Genomic DNA, 19,587 nt, shown 5'->3' with positions numbered 1-19,587 from the left:
ATGATAATGCCCACTTAAAACCCGCTTTCTCACAAGTCGAAAACTATCAAAAACTTTGGACTTTAATAACCCATAAGAACTTCTTGGGCCGAATCTAAGCCAAGGCAATATCGTCAAAATTATGGGAAAAGTATTTTAGAAGTTCGCGCCACACCAAAAACGGCCACTTAATAAATATTTCACGAGCCACTAAAGATGTCGTCGTGGCAGACTTTGGCTTAAGTAATTATGAATAAGATGACAATAATATCAGAGCGACAGGTTCACGTCTTCACCTTTCGGAAAGAGAAAACTAAACAAAAGTGACTGACAAGGATCTTTTGATTGCGCTTTGGGGACACATTAAAAGGTGAAAATTTTACAGCCTCAACATCCCTTTTTTTCCTCTGGTTCCCCCAGTAACCTCCCTGTTAGGGGATTCACTTGGGCTATCCCTCTAGTTTTTGCTCGATGGGGCTTCAGCCACGCACAGGTTGCCCATTACGTGGTATTTGTCCTTATTTACCGTTGGAGGCTGGCCCACCTGGATGCTTGGTTTATAAAGCACCTGCTTAACCCTAAATGCGGAACCCACAATAATAACAACAACGACAACAACAAAAAGTAGGAAAGAAAAGGAGACTTTGCAGAGAGAGAAATATATAAGAGGGGTTTAATTCTTTACAAAATTGGATAATTGGATTAAAAATATAATTTTATAAAAAATATATAATTGTTTAAAAAATATTTACAAAAACCAAAATAATTGAGGATTTGAAAATGAAAATAAAAATGTATTAAAAATTTAATTTAATATTTATTCATATTTATGGAAAATATGTCTATAAAAAAATAAATGTATATGTTTCAATTTTTATTTTAAATATATAAAAAAAGGTTAACAGAAGTTTTTTTTATTTTAGAAACGAGCTAAATTATATTTTTATAGAAATATAAAGATAAAAAGCTTGGATTTACATTATATATTATTTCAATATTTATTTTCTTATTTTATTATATTTTTTATTATTTTTTTTATTATTTTTTTTATTATTTTTTTATTATTGTTTCTATTATTTTTTTCTACTATTTCTTTTATTATTTTCTTTTTTCTCTCAGTTTACTAAGAAGTGGGCAAACGTAAAGCTGTGGCAATAAAAGTAAATCCGTATTCAAGGTGCACAAGAGGCAGCTAAAATCTTTTGGGAACCAGAAAGCTGCAACGTCGACGGGTTCTCCTTTGGTCCAGTCTGCCGCCAGCCTCTCAGCCAGCCAGCAGATTATGTATTTACAGTCAGATAACTCCCGTTATGGCCAAGTTTTAGGCTCACCCTTGGCGTATTCCTCCCTCGTTGTTGTTGTAATAACGTAACTGCCTAGATGATTGCCGGCAATTGTTGACCATGGCCCAAAGGCTTTTTGGCCAAAAGAGCCTGCCATGTGTGTGTGTGTGTTTGAGAGTTGGCCAAACTTAATGCTGAATCAGCAAAAATCGAGGTAGGCACCCCATTTTGTTTATCTGCATAATAAACTCACCTCAAATTATTGAGGCCCGCATTTTGGACACGTTCGTGTCGTCAGCAGGTGAAATTCCCCCAGGGATGGGGCGGGGGAAAAGAAGGAAAATGGGGAAGGCAAAACTTCTCAAATTTCATATCTAAGTGCTTTCCTTTTTGGCAATGCATTCCTTATAAATTTAGTCAACTATCAAATTGCTGATGGGAATAGCTCCTAGCTGTCAGGGGTTTGGGGAATTTCTAAGAATTTATGAAAATTTTGGGAACAAATTAAAGTGGTTTTTAAGAAGTGGTTCTATTATTATTTATTACTCCTCTTCAATCCTCGCTTTTCCAGCAAAAATCAAACAACCCAAAACTAGGTCTAGGCTGTCATTGCATCCAGCGAATCCTTTGAAGAGCCTGCCAGCCTGCCAAGCCCCACTAAGTATGCAACCATTTATGCACAGTTTGCATGCTGAATGTGAAGGCAGATGGAAAGGCTGCCAGAATTTTAGTTTGCTTAAAAAATTAAATGCCCTTGCCACACCCCTACACCCCTCCTGCTTGTGTTACATAATTCTGCACATGACATATATGTCCCTCTGTCTGTCTGCCTGTCCGTTCTGTGGAGTTGCCATGGTGCCGCCTTTTCGGGATTCCCTGGCAGCCTGCAGTCAGAAATGTCACAGGCCCTGAGGATGATGATGATGATGATGACTCCCCACCGCCTCTCACACAGTCGTAAAATATTATTTAATGCCCTCTGACAGTTGAGTGAAGCAATATCGTTTACATGCATTACCTATATAGGACTATATGGCATAGGAACAGATATATGTATGTATGTATGTGGGAGTGGCACTCAGACAGATTGAGCCACAAGCGGTGCTTTTAAGCCAACATTTTCCCAGCTGCAGCGCCTCTTGCTAAGTTCGGAAAAGCAAGGGCAGCCGGAAAATCGCTGGCATTTATGCTCGCTCGCGAATATTTTTCGGCACTCTTCCCTTTCCGTCTGTCTGTCTGTCTGTTTGTTCATTTATTTATATATATTTCATTTTGGATCGGCGGGGCCTCTTTAATTAAATTGCAACAGAGTTTAAATAAAGAGCCGCGAAAGTGATGGGCGTTTGGTAAATGATAAGGAAATAAAGAGTTGTATGAATAAATGATAAAGGTTGTGAATAATAATGGGAATTTAAATAAAAATATTTAAAAACAAGAAAATACATTTAAAAGGTGCCGAATATTTATTCAAGGATTTATTAAATACAAATAAAAAGTATGAACATTTAATAATTATATTTATATTAAAATTTAAAACCTAGAAAATCCTAGAAAAGCTTACAAAACATTCTGGTTTCATTTATATTTTTTAAGTATATAATATTTATAAATAAAAATTTCATAAAATAAATTAGGTAACAACCTTATTAACAACTTTTCTTATAAATATTATTTATATAAACTTATATTTTATATATTATTTAAAAGAATTTCAAGAAGAGTAAATCAACAAGTTCTCTATTCCCCTATATTTATACCCTTGCAGTTTCGTTACCCTAGAAAAAACTAGCACAGAAAAGCTTTCAGAATTGAATTTGATTCTTTTTTGGCTTAGTTATAATATTTTTTATACAAAAAATTACCATTTAAAATACATACAAATATTAATTTAAAGAGTGTGAATATTTTAGACCTTCCTGAGGGGTTTTATGATTTTAGTCAGCGAAGGAGTCATTTCCGACCCTATAAATCATATATATTCTTGATCAGTACAAAAAGCCGAGTCGATCTAACCATGTTTTAGCAGAAAACAAATTTTTAAATTTTTTTTTTTTATTTTTGAGGTCTTAAAATGGTTGAATTGTCAAAGAAGAAATTGGCAAAAATTTCAATTTTCTAAAATGTGAAATTTAGTATGCAGTTTCGTTACCCTAGAAAAAACTAGCACAGAAAAGCTTTTAGAATTGAATTTGATGCTTTTTTGGCTTAGTTATGATAGATTTTTGATTGAATGACCGATCCTATGGCAAACAGCAAGGGTATACAAATTTCGGCCCCCCGAAGTTAGTTTCTTTTCTTGTTTTTTTTAATTCACTTTTTTCTTTTTTTTTTATTTAAACGAGCAGCAATTAAGAGCATGTTTTTTTTTATAATCCATGTTGTTATTTTTAAATGCATCGTTACCGAATATTTCAGACATTGGTTTTTGGCCTTAACTGAACTCTTATACAACCCACAAAAAAACCCTTGCATGTATACAAGTAATTATTTATTTATTTTTCAATATGTTCATGTTATTATTTTATTTGTATTTTTATTAAAGAATTTAATGCCTGCTGCAGATGACATTGGTGGCATTAATTAAAATAAGCAAATGGTTCAATAAATTCAATAATAAAAGAAATGTCATTAAAACATTAATAAAACAATGGACATTATTTTGTTATATTTTTAATTAAATAGATAAACGTCTTGACAAAAACTTAAATGACAGCAAAGAATTTAAAAAAAATATATATGTAAAGGTAAAAAATGTAATTTCAAATCACATTTAGTTAATTGCTATTATGATGTCAATAAAAACATCAACTACAGACATAAAAAATCACTTTTTCCCACGTTTTTAATGGAACATTCAAAGGCAAATAAACAATAAAAGTAAATGCAAGCTAAATTGAAATGTAAAATAAATATATAAAACCCATCAGGCGAAACACTAACAAACAAATGTATGCGTGCACGTATGAATGCCTTATATTTAAACAATTTGATCAATTAAAAGCAATTTTTCCACAGAAAAAGACCCAAAATCCTCTCAGACAATATACAAAACAATTCGCTCGCTAAAAAATGCAAAATGGGGATATTAAAAAAAATCAACAAAAATTCGGTTTCATATTTTTTTTTCTTATTTTTTAACAGCAAAACCTCTCGACATATTTTTTCGATTGCACACACGCGCCGCTTGGCACACACACAAATTGCCCACCAATGTCCATCGCATGAGTTGGTAACTGAGGTGGGTGGTGGGGTGGTGTGGGGTGGGGTGGTCTATGGCCTCTACCCGTACCGATTGAATGAAATTTCACGCTGAAAATCACATTGTTTACCAGCGAAACAATTGAGAGACGCAGAACGCAGCACAGTGGTGCGTTTTTCAAACATTTGTAAGTGAAAATTTATGAAAGCCTTGAGTTTTTTTATTAAAAAAAAGAAAAATAATTTAGAGTGAATAAATAATATATAAGAAAAATAAAAAAAAATATTGTATATATTTAAATATTAAGAAAAAACAAAATAAATAAACTTCAATATCATTTAAAACCTCAAAATAAAATGGTGACAATGATTTTTCCCTTAAAAAAATAATAATTATATATAATTTATTAAAAATTATTATAAATATTTTATTAAAAATATTTAAAACAATCCGCACATACTGCCTGCCTATTTGTCTTGTTTAGAGTGACCTTACTTGAACAAAAACCCCAATATAGTGTCATAACACCATAAGAAGTTAATGATTATAAAAAATCAATTTCCCAGAAATAATCGAACTTTTCAGAAAATCCATCTATATGCTCTACTGAAATTTCCTCAATAATATTTATCTTATGAATCAGTGTGTGATTTCTGTAAAAAACACAAACAAACAAAATTTCCGCACACAAACAGCATGCAAAAATAAAGGAAAAGTAAAAAGATGGTGGCGAAGGCAAAAGCAAAATGAAAATAACTGACATTTGTTGCTGCCATTTTTTCGCTGTTGCATGTTGATTTTTCCCCCCAGATGCAGTTGTTCTTGGTCTCGTTTTTGTTGTTGTTGTTGGCAGGGCTTTTCCGGTTTTTGTTGTAACAATTCTCTCTTTTTTTTCCTTTTGTTTTGGCACGCGTTCCGTACATGGAAACATTCGTTGTCGCTGATTGCAGACACGCATAAAGAGCACAAAGCCCCCGAGGGACTTTTGTTGGAGGGTTTTTAACTATAGTCGAATTGGTTAATACCCTGGTATTTAGTAAGGAAATTTAAAGCAGGTATTTTAGTTTAAAAAATAATTTTTTGAAGGTTTTTTAAAGTGGGCACAAGTATTTTGTTTTGAAATGAAAAGGTTTTAAATATATTCTAGCCTTAATTTATGCTAAGAAAATAAATATAATATGTAATAATAATAATAAATATAATATAAAAAATTTGAAAATAATATTTAGGATTTTCTTGCCTAAGCTTAGAATTTTCCCTACAGAAAATTAAAATTTATAAAATATGTTTAGAGATTTCTACCCTTTAATTTTGTAATTTAATTTCATTTAATTCAATTATTTATATTTCTAAACTAAATCATTTCAAAAGTCCTTACCTTAAAATATATTTAATATATATTTATAACAATCTTCTCATAAATCTCTCTTCCAACAAGAGAATACAATGTAAATCCTTTACCTGTGCCCAAATCGAAGTCCCACACAAAAAAAAACTTGGTATAATGAACCCGGAAAATCTCGGTTAGTTAACTGAAGCACCGCACACAAAAAAAAAAGGAAGAAAACCCCCTGACCGAACAGAGAGGACCCAACGCATCAGCAGTCAATGCTCTTGGCAGCTTCCGATTTCGATTACGTCCACCGAAACCCCCCTCCATCCCATTCCCCATGCACCCAAACTGGCCAACAGATGGATGCCATATGACCAGAGACCACAGGAGCTACGGTATTTAATGGTCTCATTGCGGACAATGCCGGAACTTGGTGGCAATCGATTGGATTGTGTCCCATGTCCTGCGAGTTCTGCGGCCACAAATTTATGATTTCCCTTCAATTGTTTTCAATGTTTCAATGCATTTATTGAGTGCTCAGAATGGACAGCAGGCAGTGACAATTTTGTTGACCTCATAACACTGTCCATCGGCAGTGCAGATCAGTTGGCTCTTCCGGGGAGCAGCTCTTGTCCTGCTGTTGAATCCTGCCCAGCTGTGGAAGACATCCGTGGCACTGATGCCATAGCTATCCATCAGCCAATGCTGCAAGTCTGCCGGAAAAGTCTCATACACGGGCACATTCTGGCAGTTAAAGAAAGGAAAAGGATTATTATAAGAGATTTTCGATAGGTACATGGAGAGAAAATAATAACAATAAATATTTTTAAAAGTAAAAGTATAAGAAATATATGAAAAATAGAATTTATATTGAGAAAATAGCAGGAATCATGTGTGCTGGAAGATTTTATTCATTTCTAAAGGGATTTTAACACTTAAAGAGTCCCTTAACTTCCACTTGGAATATAAAAAAATGTAAAGAAAATATTAAATACATTTTATTATTATATATTTTATTATTATATTATAATGTAAGAAATATAAATATTATTTCAATTTCTTTACTAGCTCCAATTTTTTTCTATGTTCCATTTATCCTATCTCTCTCACTTGAAGTCCCTTCTGCTTCTGACATTGTTTAGGAAATAACCCTTCATTCATTTTATTTTTTCTTTAGCTTTATTACTGCCAAAGCGCAGCGGAAATTAATTTCCGGTGCAACGCGGCGTATGAGCGATGCGTTGCGATATATACATATATACTGACAATTACAAGTGCAAAATGAAATTAATAAGAGAACTAGGAACCAGAGAGCCAGGAATCGGACAAACAGGAGCAAGTTGGCAAAGGTACAACAGCGAACAAGCGGCGATAAAAATGTGCAAGTTTGTCAACTAATTAAAAAGGGAAGCAGCAGCAGAAGCAGCAGCAGCAACAGCAGCAGCAACGAGCAACCTGGTCGAGTTTGAGTTTTGAGGGACACGGAAATTGCCAGGCAGAAGGGGCCATTGGCAACTTAATTGAAAACTGCAGTAAACAGCGCCAAAGCAGTTTAGCCATGTTATATATTTTATGTTGAAACGAGGGCAGATGCAACAATTCGGGATTTTATTTGTGACAGAATAAGTTAAGTTTTATATATAAAATTTTATAGTAAAACTGGAGATTAAACTTTATTTAATAAAATAAAGTATTTTTTAGAACTTCAGAAACCTGTTTCTGGGCTGTTAATATATTTAATAAATAAAGTAAATATAATATATTATGTAAAACCCTTTTTAAAATTTTATATTTAATTAATAAAGGAAATGTAATATTGTATTTATTTATTTTTTAAGATTTTCTCCCTTTAATATTTTATAAATTTAATTCAAGACATTTATCTAGATATTTAGTACACCTCCTTTCTTACCCCTAAGAACTCTCAAATCCCACCCCTTGACATGGCCTCAGTTGACTGACTGGAGGGCGGAAATCAAGGCGTGGCACACACCGCCCCAGAGTGTTGCATTTCCGTTAACGTCAGAGTTAAAGCAAAAGGTAAACTAAACTTGCGTTTGCAGCCAGCAGGAAGCGAAAGGACCATAGAGCACTATAAATTTAGCCAGGAACCTGGCTAGCCGAAATCTAGAAGTGTGCTTATTAAATTTGAGCAGAAAATTGGAATTTCTCACAGCGAAAAACAAACACAAAAACCAGGTGACCGTTGGCCAGTGGCCGGCTAATTAAATTTACCAATTAGACAGACAAACACTTGAGACACAAAGGCTGAACTACAGACTGCAGACTAGAGTGGAGCTCTCCACTCTCAGACACAAACCTGAGTGTTGCTTTTGATTAGGTTAATTTGGCAGAGAGGCCCCCCCGGAATCTGCCGAATCAACATCTAGAGTTAATTAAAAATACATAAAATACACATAAACATGGCCAGGGTGGGTGTCATTAAGTCACCATGTCGACTTAATTACTGAAACTGTCACCAATTTTTAGCTGAGAGTCGTTGAAAAATGTTGCCGTGTTGAAAAATGTGCGATAATTATTGCCACAATTTATCTCGTTCCAAGCGAAAAGCAACAAAAAAAATAAAGAAGGGAATCTAAAATAACATAATTATTTATGATGTAGGACAGGGGGAGGAGAGGAGCCAGCGATATGCGCAAGAGGATGCAATAAAAAGTGGCGCAAGTGATAAATATGCGGCAAGGACTCGCCTCTCTCCTGTGCGTAATCACAGAAGCCATGACAAAGTCCTGCGAGAAAAGAAAGCGGAAGTCCTTTGTTGCTCCGTTTTTAGCCGGGTTTAAAGCACCCGCATAAATAAGCAGCAAATTATTGAACGTAAAAGTTGCCAAATCAGCAGTTGGGGCCAAGAACCTTGAAGACTAGGAGATATGCTGGGAAAAAAAACAAAAAATTCATATTTATACCTTAAATTAATCTTTGTTCTTGTATTAAATAAAAAGCACTTGTCTAAATTATTAGAAAAAATATTTTTGTACAATTTCCTATATATTTAAACTAAATAAATGTATAGAAAATTGTACAATATTTTTTCTAAAAATTAAGGCAGGTGTTGAGGCATGAATTTAGGTTTAATTCTAGGTATAAATATTCTTTTCCCTATTTCAAATTTATACATAATTTAACTCTGAATTTAATTACGATTTTTCTGTAATATATCACCATCTTAATATTTTATTTTCAGTGCAGAAAACCCCAGCCTGGCCTGAGGCATGCCAAACAAAACACTTTTCAATTAAGCAACTTGTCAGGCTGAGCGGCCATTCTGTTGGTTCACGCCCACGGCCCAGAAACTTTCCCGAAAGGCAAAAGGTTTAACACGGACACACACCCAAAATAACACACAACAAGGCACACTCACATCCACACACACACACACACACACACCTACACATACAGAGCCGATGCTAAAGGAAAGTTGGCTGCAAGGAATATGGAAAACAAATTGATGGTAAGGGATTTTGCTTTAAAAAAAGTTATGAAAGAAAGATACCCTTGAAAAGAAATCATAAAGTATTAAAAGTACAAAAAAATAATAAAATAATAATAATAAAAATATTAAATACAATTAGTAAATATTTAAAAATAATACAAATCTACGTCACGCTTAACTTTAAAATCAAATAAAATACTAAAGCTTATGCTTTTCCTTATTTTCTACGATAAGAAAACTTTTTTTTTCACTGGAAAACCCAGCACTCACCACCTCCCTACATTCTCAGCCTCGAAAAAAATCAATTAACTTCCAATATTTCAGCTGTGCCCGATTCTAGCAGACCCTTCATGGCCCAAAGGCCCTGCCTCTAGGGTAGTGGGTCCTTAAAAACGTGGCAAGGACGAAAAGAAATGCCTGGCATACTTTTCGGCGCAAGCATATTTACGCTGCATGTATTGCTAACGAGCTGAAGAATTATGACTCCATTAGGTGAGAGAGAGAGCCAAGGGAGTCGGTTTTTCGGAAGATCCTTCGGATGCTTAGGGGGCATCCATCCTCTGAGCCGGCATAGTTAGCCTTAAAGTTACCTCACAGCCAGCCTTCCAGCCAGCCTGCCTCCTTGGACTGCTTGTCTTTTTTTTCCACCTCGCCCTCAAAAGGAAGTGACGCCATTTTGTGCAGATTACGCTTTGATGAACTGAACACTGGCGGGGAGAAAGAAGTCCTGGATTGAAAACACAGAGCCTGAGACCGAGAGGCTGAGACCAAAGCCAGAGCCAGACATCGGCGTAATGACAACGTCAACAAGACACCAAGAGATTGAAATTACAGAACAAACAATTTTCATTTGCAGTTGAATTAAGCAAAGTAATCCCCAGTGGACATTTCCCTTGCCTTGGCTTGGCTGTTTTCTTTGCTGTGCTGCCAACAGCCTAATGAACAGCGGTTTTGGTTCTCTGAAAAATGTAGCCAAGGGTATATCCTGAAATAATGGAATCCTGGTAGCTTTGGAAATCATCGAAAGCTTGGATTTGGGCTGAAATGTAAACTGTGTTTAGAAGAGGGTAGCAAGTCAGGAGATTTTTGGGCTTTGTGTGCCAGAAAACAGAAAAATTAAGAGGCTTTTTACAAAAACTTTAAATATTTAGAAATTAAAAAGAAACCTTTACTAAGCCCCCAGTAACTCTGAGCCATTAAAATAAATTATTTAAAATCCCTTTAACACCTTTAGAATTTCCTCTTAAAATTAACAATTTAAAGAAAAAATCTTTACTAAACCTTCGAAAAACCCCAGAAAACTCTTCTTTATCAATATGAAATATTTCAAAACAAACCCAAATCCCAAAAAAAACACCAAAACAGTCTCTTATCAATGCAAGCAAACTGCGGAAAAGCAAACCAAGGATGAGCTCTTCCCTATTCTCCAGCAACAAAACCATATATCTTCCACTATCTCAGTGTCGTTTGTTTTGCATAAAATTTGCATTTATTTGTAGAAGACAATCTGCAAAATTGAAAGCAGATGTCTCAAAGCCAAACAAGTGGCAAACATTGCAAAATGCAAGGCGGAAAAATGGAAATAACCCAAAGATAGAGATACTAAAATTTAAGTCCAAAAAAACCTTACAATGTTCCCCATCTTTTCTATCTATTTATGCAAGTGCTAATGAGAACCTTTCGATGCATGTCATAATCCCAGGCTCTTTCTTTGGACCTCCGCCTCAGTTTCAGTTTCAGCTTCAATCTCGGACCCTGAAATTGGTTTGGCTTTGAGGCAATTTCTGGCAAAGAGGGCTGCATCATGTATCTGTATGATGTGATTATTACGGGCGAAACTATGAATTTTCAATCAAACTGCCTGCAATAGAAACCAAGGGAAAGCCAGCTGTCCGACAATGTGGGTTCTTTTTTGGAAGGAAAAATCAACAGGGCTCGTTGGGAGTGGTAAAGGAACGTAATTGGAATTGGCTAACAGGAAGGATATTGGATAAGGAATATGTAGTTTTGTTAGCAGAAGCTGAGAGGTAGTAATTTTATCCATCTATCTATCCATCTATCTATCCATCTATCCATCTATCTATCTCTCCATCTATCTATCCGCACCCTAAGCTCTCTCTTCATTATATTTTAATCATGGTTCATAAATTCTTGGTTGTTGAAATGCCTTGCTCAACCCCATTTTATAACCTCTTAAAATTTAGAAACCTTTCAGGCCATCCTTATTATATCAACTCCATTTTAATGCTCTCAACATAAAAACCCTGTACAAATTGAAATTTTAAAGCCTGTTACAATTTATAATCCACCGCAATTATTTGCCCAATAAGCTGGGTAATCGAAGGAGCAGTGATAAAGCTGGGTTCAGGACTTAATCGGTTATTGCCCTTCGATGGCACTCACTTCGAAAGGCACTGATAAATCTTTGGTGGCGCCGCCTGATTGTTTTCAATCCCAGGGAAGCGACGTGGCGTGCCTGCTGGCTGTAAATGAAATCCGGCGGCACTGGAGCGTGACCACCGTGCGGTCACGTGCCCAGAGGAGATGCTACTCCAAAAATGTCTACCTCACCAGCACTCCCCTTAGCTCTGACAGATATCCGGGGCGAAAGTTAAAAAAAAAAATATAGAAACCAAACGAAACGAACACGATGCCAAAAGTTAAGCAGCAACAACACAGCGTGATTTATGTTGGCAGGAGTTATCTTTGGGAAAAAGAGAGAGAGTTCTCCCTTACCTGAAACTCAGTGGCCATGGCGACCAGCCAGTTGGGATCCGGGTTGGTGGCCAGGAACTGCTCCCGATCCTCCAGCACTTCCACCTCCACTTGTTCCTGCAGGCCGTCGGCGGCTGAATTTATGGCCGAAGCTAATTGGTAAAGCAAAAAACTGACGCGTCCTGTAATCACAAGGAGAAAAAAAATAGGGAAGAGGTGATGAAAATGTACTGGAAAAATGAGTATATAAATTTAAACTTGAAGGATTTTAAAATAGCTGTTTAGTTGATTTAAAGGAAACAATATTTATATCTTAAAATTATTATTTCTAACTAGAAAACAAACTAAAAATTGTTTTTAAATTTTTTTATAATTTAAAAAACCACTTCTTAAACCTTTAACTCCTTTCTCCCAGTGTCACAGCTCTCTCTCTCTTATTTTCTCCTTATTTTTTTCCTGTCTGGTCTTAGCTAGAAATTTAATTTTAAAACACTCCAAAAGCTGTCCTCCATCTAAAACCCCAAAGCACTCGAGTCTTTTGAAGCCTCCTTGAGCTCTGTTTTGTTCTCGGATTGTGCGCTAAGCATTTTGTTTGAGTTCAACTAGCTACTTACTGTCAGTTAAGTGCAATTGCCACAGAAAATACGTACAGGAAATGGTGAAAAAGTGGCTAAGGAAAAACTGGAGAGGGAAATGCGATCCGCTCGTCAAGGTGATTGGCAAATGTGCACATGAATCTTTGATAAGAGAGACTCGAGTTGCAGTCATTAGACAATTTCCAAAGAGGGGCTCAAATCGTTGGCATTATGTCGATGGCAGCTGGCCATCAATTTGACATTTAAGGCAAACATCAAGTCGAAGGAAAGAAATCGAAGAAAGAAATCAAAGAAAGAAATCAAAGTGCTTGGCAATCTCACCTGGGGTAAAAATGGGGGGAAACAAGGCCTCTGAAAAGGGTTCTCGTTTTTTTATGGAGGTAATATCATTCAGCTGGGAATGACTTTCTAATTTCCGTTTCAATGGGTTAATACAAAATGAACATAAAAATAAGGCTAATCAAAGATTAATGATGTTTCTGGGCTAAGGTAATGTACAAAATACATTAATTTATTATAATGTGTCCTTTTTTTATGTATTCATAAGTTTTAACTTGAAATGCAAACTAAAATTCCTTGAAGTTCCGTTTAAAAAGTTTTACCAGTGTGGCCTTGCTATTTAAAATTAATATTACTCTCTCATAGGCATCAGTGTGACCTTGCTTAAAAATATGAGGCGTAAATAAGAGCATTATGCAAATAATTTATTTTTTATTTAAATTCTTTAATGCTTAAATCAATATTTGTTGATAGTAAATTTTATTATTAATTTATGATTTTTGTTAGTATTAATTTATTATATATTTATTATTATTATTTACTTGAAATTTAAAAATTTTAATTCTAAATTTTTTCAGTTTTTTGTTGAGTTAATCAATTCCTTAAACTTAGCCCAAAAATCATTGAACTGTTCAGTGATTTTCAGTTTATGCCATAAACTTATCGACATCTTTCATATTTTGTGATTAATTTTGCAATCATTTTCCCACTTCCGTTTCGCAAAGTTATTTAATTAACTTGTTGTGCGATTTGTGAGCTTGTCGCTCGAAACTAATTTCCAACTGCAGTTCAGAAACGCTTTGGCGAAATAACTTTTCTCTTCGTTTCGTTTCGTTTTGCTTTTGCTTTTACTTTTGTGCCGCAGCAGCTTTGATCGTCTGTCGCTAAGTGCTGCTGGCAGGAGTGCGCGTTACGCATACGCCGCGTTGACGTTAATCATACGCCATGTTTAACGCACCGCAAAAAGTTGTCGCTGCAACGCGGCAATAAATCACACATTTTAAAGTTTAAAATTACCCCAAAAAAAAAAAGAAAAAGGAAAAGCGGCGGTTGGAAAACAAATGAGACAACTGACCCAAAATGTCAGGCAACCAAAATGGAAAGCAAGCAAATGGCAACGGAAAAGCGAAAGAGGAAAAGCGGAAAAGGCCAAAACAAAGTGAGGACAATCTCATTCTTTTTATAAAAAGCGAAAGCGTCGCCGATGATGCAGTGCCTGGTGTTGAGTTAGTGTCTGTTGTTTTTGGTTGTTCCACTGTTGGCTGCTCTTGGCCGCTGTTAGTTGTTTATTTTGCGCTGTGTTTATGTGGGCCAAGCGTGCAGCATCATCACGTGACCACTAGAAATTTGCATTTTAATGGCTTCCCCGGCATTTGGCACTACTTATCCTCAATTGTGTGGAGTGGGCAGGCGGAAGAGGAAAAAAGGATGAGGACAGGCGAGAGCGAGAGCGCGAGGAGACGGTGTCAAGGAGGAGCACGGCCAGTGGATGGCAACAATATGTGTTAAGTGTTGTCGTCGGCGCTTAATGATGCCAAGAATAAACTTGGCCCAAACACATGGACACGAAAAAAAACAGCAAGAAAAATGTTAAATGAAAAATATCTAAAAATTATAATAATTAGAATTATAAAGATAAATCTTTCTCAAAATATTCATGCTTAAAAAAAAACAGAATAAAGGCATCTGAAACTTTTTTAATGAAAGTTTTACAAGTTATGCAAGTGTGACCACAAGTAAGCTAACAAATAATATCCCAGTGTGACCTTGCCTTTAAATTTAAAGCTAAATTTAGTACATTTTTCAAAAACTAATTTCTTTATTCACCTTTACCCTTCCATTTTTCCTTGTGCACGTCTCACTATCTGCGTTGACAACGCGAGACGAGCAACTACAGCCACATTAGCAACACCACCAGCAGCAGCAGCAGCAGCAAGTAGGAGCAACGCATCGGTAAACAAACAAACAACGACAGCGACAACGCGTGACAAATGACACCAGCGACATCAAATGCCGCTTGCAACGCTCGTTGCAACGGAAGCTTTGCAGGCGGTTAAGAACCAAGGATAGAGGATGCGGGCAAGGCATGGAATCAGGATTGGGCCTGGGGCGCTGCACAAGGACTAAAAGCAACTGGCACACACAGGCAACAAGCGGATATAGCGATTGTCGTCGACTACTACCAGCAGGAGCGGAAAAAACAAGCAGCACGAGTGCAACTCAAAATTGAAGACTGACGAGAAATGGGGAGAAGAAGCAGCGGGATAATAGTGTCACACAAAATGCTCAGTAAGTGATAAAGGTTACAGTATTAACTATATAACAGAGATAGGGATATTTAAAAAATATATATTATAAAAGGAGATGTTTAAATTTAAATAGAAAAATACTTTTTAAATGAATTTGAAATTCATTTACTTTGAAAAAACCTACAGTTCCTCAGGATAGTTAAACCTGCTCTTCACTATTTTCTCACCCACACGACCCTTAACCCCTTCTCTTTCACCTTCTTAACCCTTTCCCACCGCTTGAAGCTCCCCTAGGTCGCATCTTCTTGAAGCGTCGCCGTGGTGAGCTTAGAGCGTGACACTTGAGTTATTTTCGGGATCTCAACGGGGCTTGGAATGGGAATACGAATGGAAATAGAACTAGGAAAAAGCGCTGATTGCGAGCTGGCGTAACTAAATGTAGGTGGAAAACGAAATACCAATTAAGAATACGTTGACATTCCCGCTCGGTATGCTCTCTCCGCTCCACTGCCACTCCAGGTGACACTCCAGCGGAGACCACAGTGCGTATGCGTGATAAACAAAGCTAATTGGAAAACCAAGAGGAGAATTTATAGAGTCACAAAAGCAGACGTTAGTGATGAGGAATAAAAGGAAATACAAATGTTCTAATATAAAATTAAATACACTTAAATAATAAATATTTTATCTAGTAGAAAATTAATATTTTAAAAGACCCGAAAGTGTTTTAAAGCTTTAATATTTGTTTTACTTTGGGAAATAAATATTGAATTAGCCACAAAGTTAATTATATATTTTTTAAAACCTTCTTAGACTTGTTTTCTAATATATCTCTTCTTTTAAGAACCTAGAATTAACAACCCTAGCAACCCATATAACCAACACTGATGACAAATTCAAAGCTTACCCGATGCTGGCACTGCAGCCAGGACTCTCTGGCCCGGCGTTAGTCCTAGAACATCCATTCTTGATTCACCTCCTGCTGCTGCTTCTTGAAGTTCGCCTGGTAATGAAGCAAACACCGAGACAAACAGGACCAGGAGTGCATATAGCTGCAGCTGAGGACTCCTACGGTATCCAGCCATCCTGCCAGGCTGCAACGAAGGATTAGAAAATTTGCTTTCAATTCAGGCGGCGTCAAGTTATTAATACAATGAAGACGAGGCCAGCATTGTACAAAGGAGTAAAATGCAATTGTCTAGGCGCATAAACAACGAAACAAAAGGTCCTGGGGTTCAGAGAGAGAGGGGAAAATCCTTTCCTGTTACTTGGCCTTTGGCTGCCGCTGGCCTTTATTACGTCAATTTATTTGAGGATAGGCAAAGGAGAAGTTAACCAAGTTCTTGGGTTACCTTCAAAAGTATACAGTATCAATTTTATTTTACTAACTAACAAGTTATTTATTTATTTAAAAAAATGATCATTGGGTTACAAATTTAAAGCTTTAAGAAAATATTTAACTTTTTTTATTGACTTTCAATTTATTGAAGAATTTGTTGGTTGATTTTATTTAATTTACATTTAATTAACACCTTAGAATTTGCGTCACTAGACATAATTAATAAACAGGTTGAGGTTAAGCCTTTAATTAGCACATTATTAGGAGCACAAAATATGACTTTTTAGCAGAAAAATATGAATTATACAAATAAATATTCAATTTATTTGAAAGGAACTAAAATTTCATTCATAAATTAAAATACTTTTTCATTTAACTTATATTTTAGTTAGCTAATTATTCACAGGTTTTTAGTGTTGCTTTCAAGGTAAATTAGCTTTCATAGTTTAATATTTTTTTACTATAATTTCCTTGTAAAATCTCTTAGTCTTCTTAATATAAAATTTTCACATTTCAACAGGCATATGGGTTAGATCTCTTTACCAATCTGCCCATCGCTGACCCCAAGTTGCTGCTTTCTGAGAAGACTGACAACCAGCATAGATTGCATGCCACATTGTGTGTGTTTTTTTGCAAGGCTTATTAACGCTTCAGCGCGCCCAACTCCCTTGCCTATGTGCCCTTTTGCTGCTGCTGCTGATGCTGCTCCATTCTCTCAATTTTTCCTCCCGCTAAACAGACAGCTGCACAATGCGAGAAAATGTAGGAAAATCCATTGGCCTCGGCCATCAAAAGCCCCGGCATCGCATCGGCAGCCATTGTTCAGTGCCATCAATTGAGCAATTTGAATGGCGGCGGCTAAAGATTTATGAGCCGGCATCATCCTTAAGTTTGCTGAAGAGTTTAAGACTACAGTGTCAGCACAGGGAAAATTTCTAAAATCTTCTTCAGGGAAATAAAATCTAAAATAAAATTGATTACAATAAAGTTATTTATGAAAAAGTTACAAGAAATTTAAAAAAAAATCGATATTGACGTCAAAATTTAAAGGGTTTAAAATATCGAATTTATCGATATTCCAGATAATTTATACGATATTTATAACATTTATAAAATCAAGTTCAATAAAAGTTACTTTTTACATTAAAAACATCTTCTAAAAGATACATTTCTCAGTGTCTGCGTGAAAATTCCACGAGTATTTGGCAACAATTAAGCAGCTTAAAGAGTGCAATTCACTTTTGCTCTCTTTTGCCGCTTAACGCGCCATTTAATGGGCGAAGAGAAGAGCAGAGCTGAAAAGCAGCTCCTCCTCCTGTGAAAAGGATATGTGAAATGGAAAACGAGCGCAAAAGCAGAGACAAAACAAGGAAAACATTTCCTGCTTTTGAACCCACACTCAATTGTCTCTATCTGCAACTGCTATTTTGTCTTTGTGGCAAGCGAAAAAAAAACAAACCGAGTTGGGAAAAGAAAGAAAATCGCAGGAAACCAGGAGGAGTAGCAACATCAGCAAACAGGACGATGAGATAATGAGCACAAAGGGGCGGACAAGGCATCAAGGAACAAGTGCATATGCTAGCAAGTGCAATTAGTTTGTAATTTGGAATTTAGGTAAAGGGGAATTTCATCTGAAATTTATTTAAAAAATTTAAAAACCTTACATTTCCTTTAAATACTTAAGCTTTTATAATTAAATTTAAACTGCTTATTTTCCCCTTTGTCTACAAGGCCATAAATGACTTTAAATCGCTCTAAATTATATTGATTACTTGTATTTAGATTTATTTTTCTAATCAATCACTTGACAAAAGCACTCAAAGGTCTGGGTAAATCCCAAATCTGGCAAAATCTAAAAAACTAATCTACTAAAAGCTTATCAATCAACATACACACAACCCAAGAACACACACAACAAATAAATAAAAGAAAAATAAATTCAAATTGCTTTCATGAAGCACTAATAAATATGTACATAAAATAGCAAATTTATATTTACCTTCCAGACCTTTTCCTATTGTGGCTAAATTTAAATTGAGTGCTAAATATTTTCAGCAATTAAATTGCCATTCGGCAGAGGCAAATTGTATTTCTGTTAACCTGCCCCCTGTCAGTGGCAGATCTCCGTTTCTCTGTTTCCAATTTCACCCATTAATATTTGTTGTGTGTGTTGTATCTGCTATCTTTGTTGTTATGTGAAAGCGTTTTTGAAATAAAATTTAATTTCACAGCTCTGGCTATCTTTTTTACTACACGTTTCAGCTGAGGATACTCGGTTGTATACCATTAAATGGTGCCTCCAATCGGTCGTTGGTTTTAATTGTTACTGCTCTGTGTCTGCCTTCGAAAAATGCAAACGCTCGACTGATTTACTTGGGAAGTACTACCAGAAAAAAAGTGACTAGAACTCTGATTGAAATGTGAGAAATCAATGCCTGAATATAGCCAATACAAAGTCAAGTACTTTGATTTCGTAGCTGCGGGGGCGTCATTCGCAACAACATCGATATCGAATGATAAGAAACCAGGAGCAAAACGCTGATAAATTGTTTTTTTGGCAGTCAATGCTCTGGAGGCAAAGTTCGGTAATAATATAGCGTAGTTGAAAATTAATATGCGTTAAATGTGAAGAGCTGTTTGTCTAATTAAACAGCGCCCACTCATTGAGATTGTTGCTGCGCTTGGTTTCGATTGCTCATCAGACGAAAATAACATTGATAATGGTGGTACTTGCTAACGAAAAATAGGTAATAAAATCTGTTTACCTAAGGGCAGTCATTAACAAATTGGAAATAGTGTAATTGGATAGGTTTTGTAATGGAATTAAATCACAATGAACTTGTGCTTTAGGTTTGGGTAATTTAGTTTAATTAGAGAAAAGTAACCAAGGTATAGAGTTTACTTAATAATATAATATAAAAAAAATAATTATAATATAAATTAATAATATCAAATATTTAAAACAATTATGATATTTATATTTAACTTTATTAAAGCTTTTTAAATGTTTTAAAAACAAAGAAATCCAGTTTTTAATAAAATTTAAAAAAATGTTATACATAAGTACAAAAAAATGTCTTTATAATTCCCAACTAGTTCTAGCAGAAAATGAGGATTAACCCACACTGGACAACAATTTCAATTGGTTACAAGTTATTAAA

At 35.4% G+C, this 19,587-nt stretch overlaps 1 protein-coding gene across 2 annotated transcripts; it reads right to left on the bottom strand.

Annotated features, from left to right (window-relative positions):
- Nucleotides 1-6,297: 6,297 nt before the first annotated feature.
- Nucleotides 6,298-18,796, bottom strand: LOC108071900 (uncharacterized). Of its 2 annotated transcripts, none has more exons than XM_017162830.2 (4): nucleotides 18,711-18,796; nucleotides 15,995-16,181; nucleotides 11,985-12,145; nucleotides 6,298-6,538 (listed from the first exon to the last, which is right to left on the bottom strand). In XM_017162830.2, exons 1-4 carry the CDS (start codon nucleotides 18,711-18,713, stop codon nucleotides 6,332-6,334), a joined length of 558 nt encoding a protein of 185 aa, XP_017018319.1. In that variant the 5' UTR covers nucleotides 18,714-18,796; the 3' UTR covers nucleotides 6,298-6,331. The 2 variants fall into 2 exon arrangements, with proteins under 2 accessions (XP_017018319.1, XP_017018320.1); XM_017162831.2 differs by having other exon boundaries at nucleotides 18,426-18,789.
- Nucleotides 18,797-19,587: the final 791 nt, after the last annotated feature.

The sequence above is a fragment of the Drosophila kikkawai genome, chromosome 3L (genome assembly GCF_030179895.1).
Source record: "Drosophila kikkawai strain 14028-0561.14 chromosome 3L, DkikHiC1v2, whole genome shotgun sequence".
Classification (NCBI taxonomy): domain Eukaryota; kingdom Metazoa; phylum Arthropoda; class Insecta; order Diptera; family Drosophilidae; genus Drosophila; species Drosophila kikkawai.
The sequence above is the reverse complement of the archived record's forward strand: the minus strand, read 5'-3'. Positions and strand labels throughout refer to the sequence as shown.

Bases quoted from the DNA above. Each gene is read 5' to 3' on its own strand.
- LOC108071900 (XM_017162830.2), bottom strand. The intron at 12,146-15,994 runs GTAAGCTTTGAA...TTGTGATTACAG, and splicing joins GGCTGCAGTGCCAGCATCGG to GACGCGTCAGTTTTTTGCTT. The intron at 6,539-11,984 runs GTAAGGGAGAAC...TTTAACTGCCAG, and splicing joins CCATGGCCACTGAGTTTCAG to AATGTGCCCGTGTATGAGAC.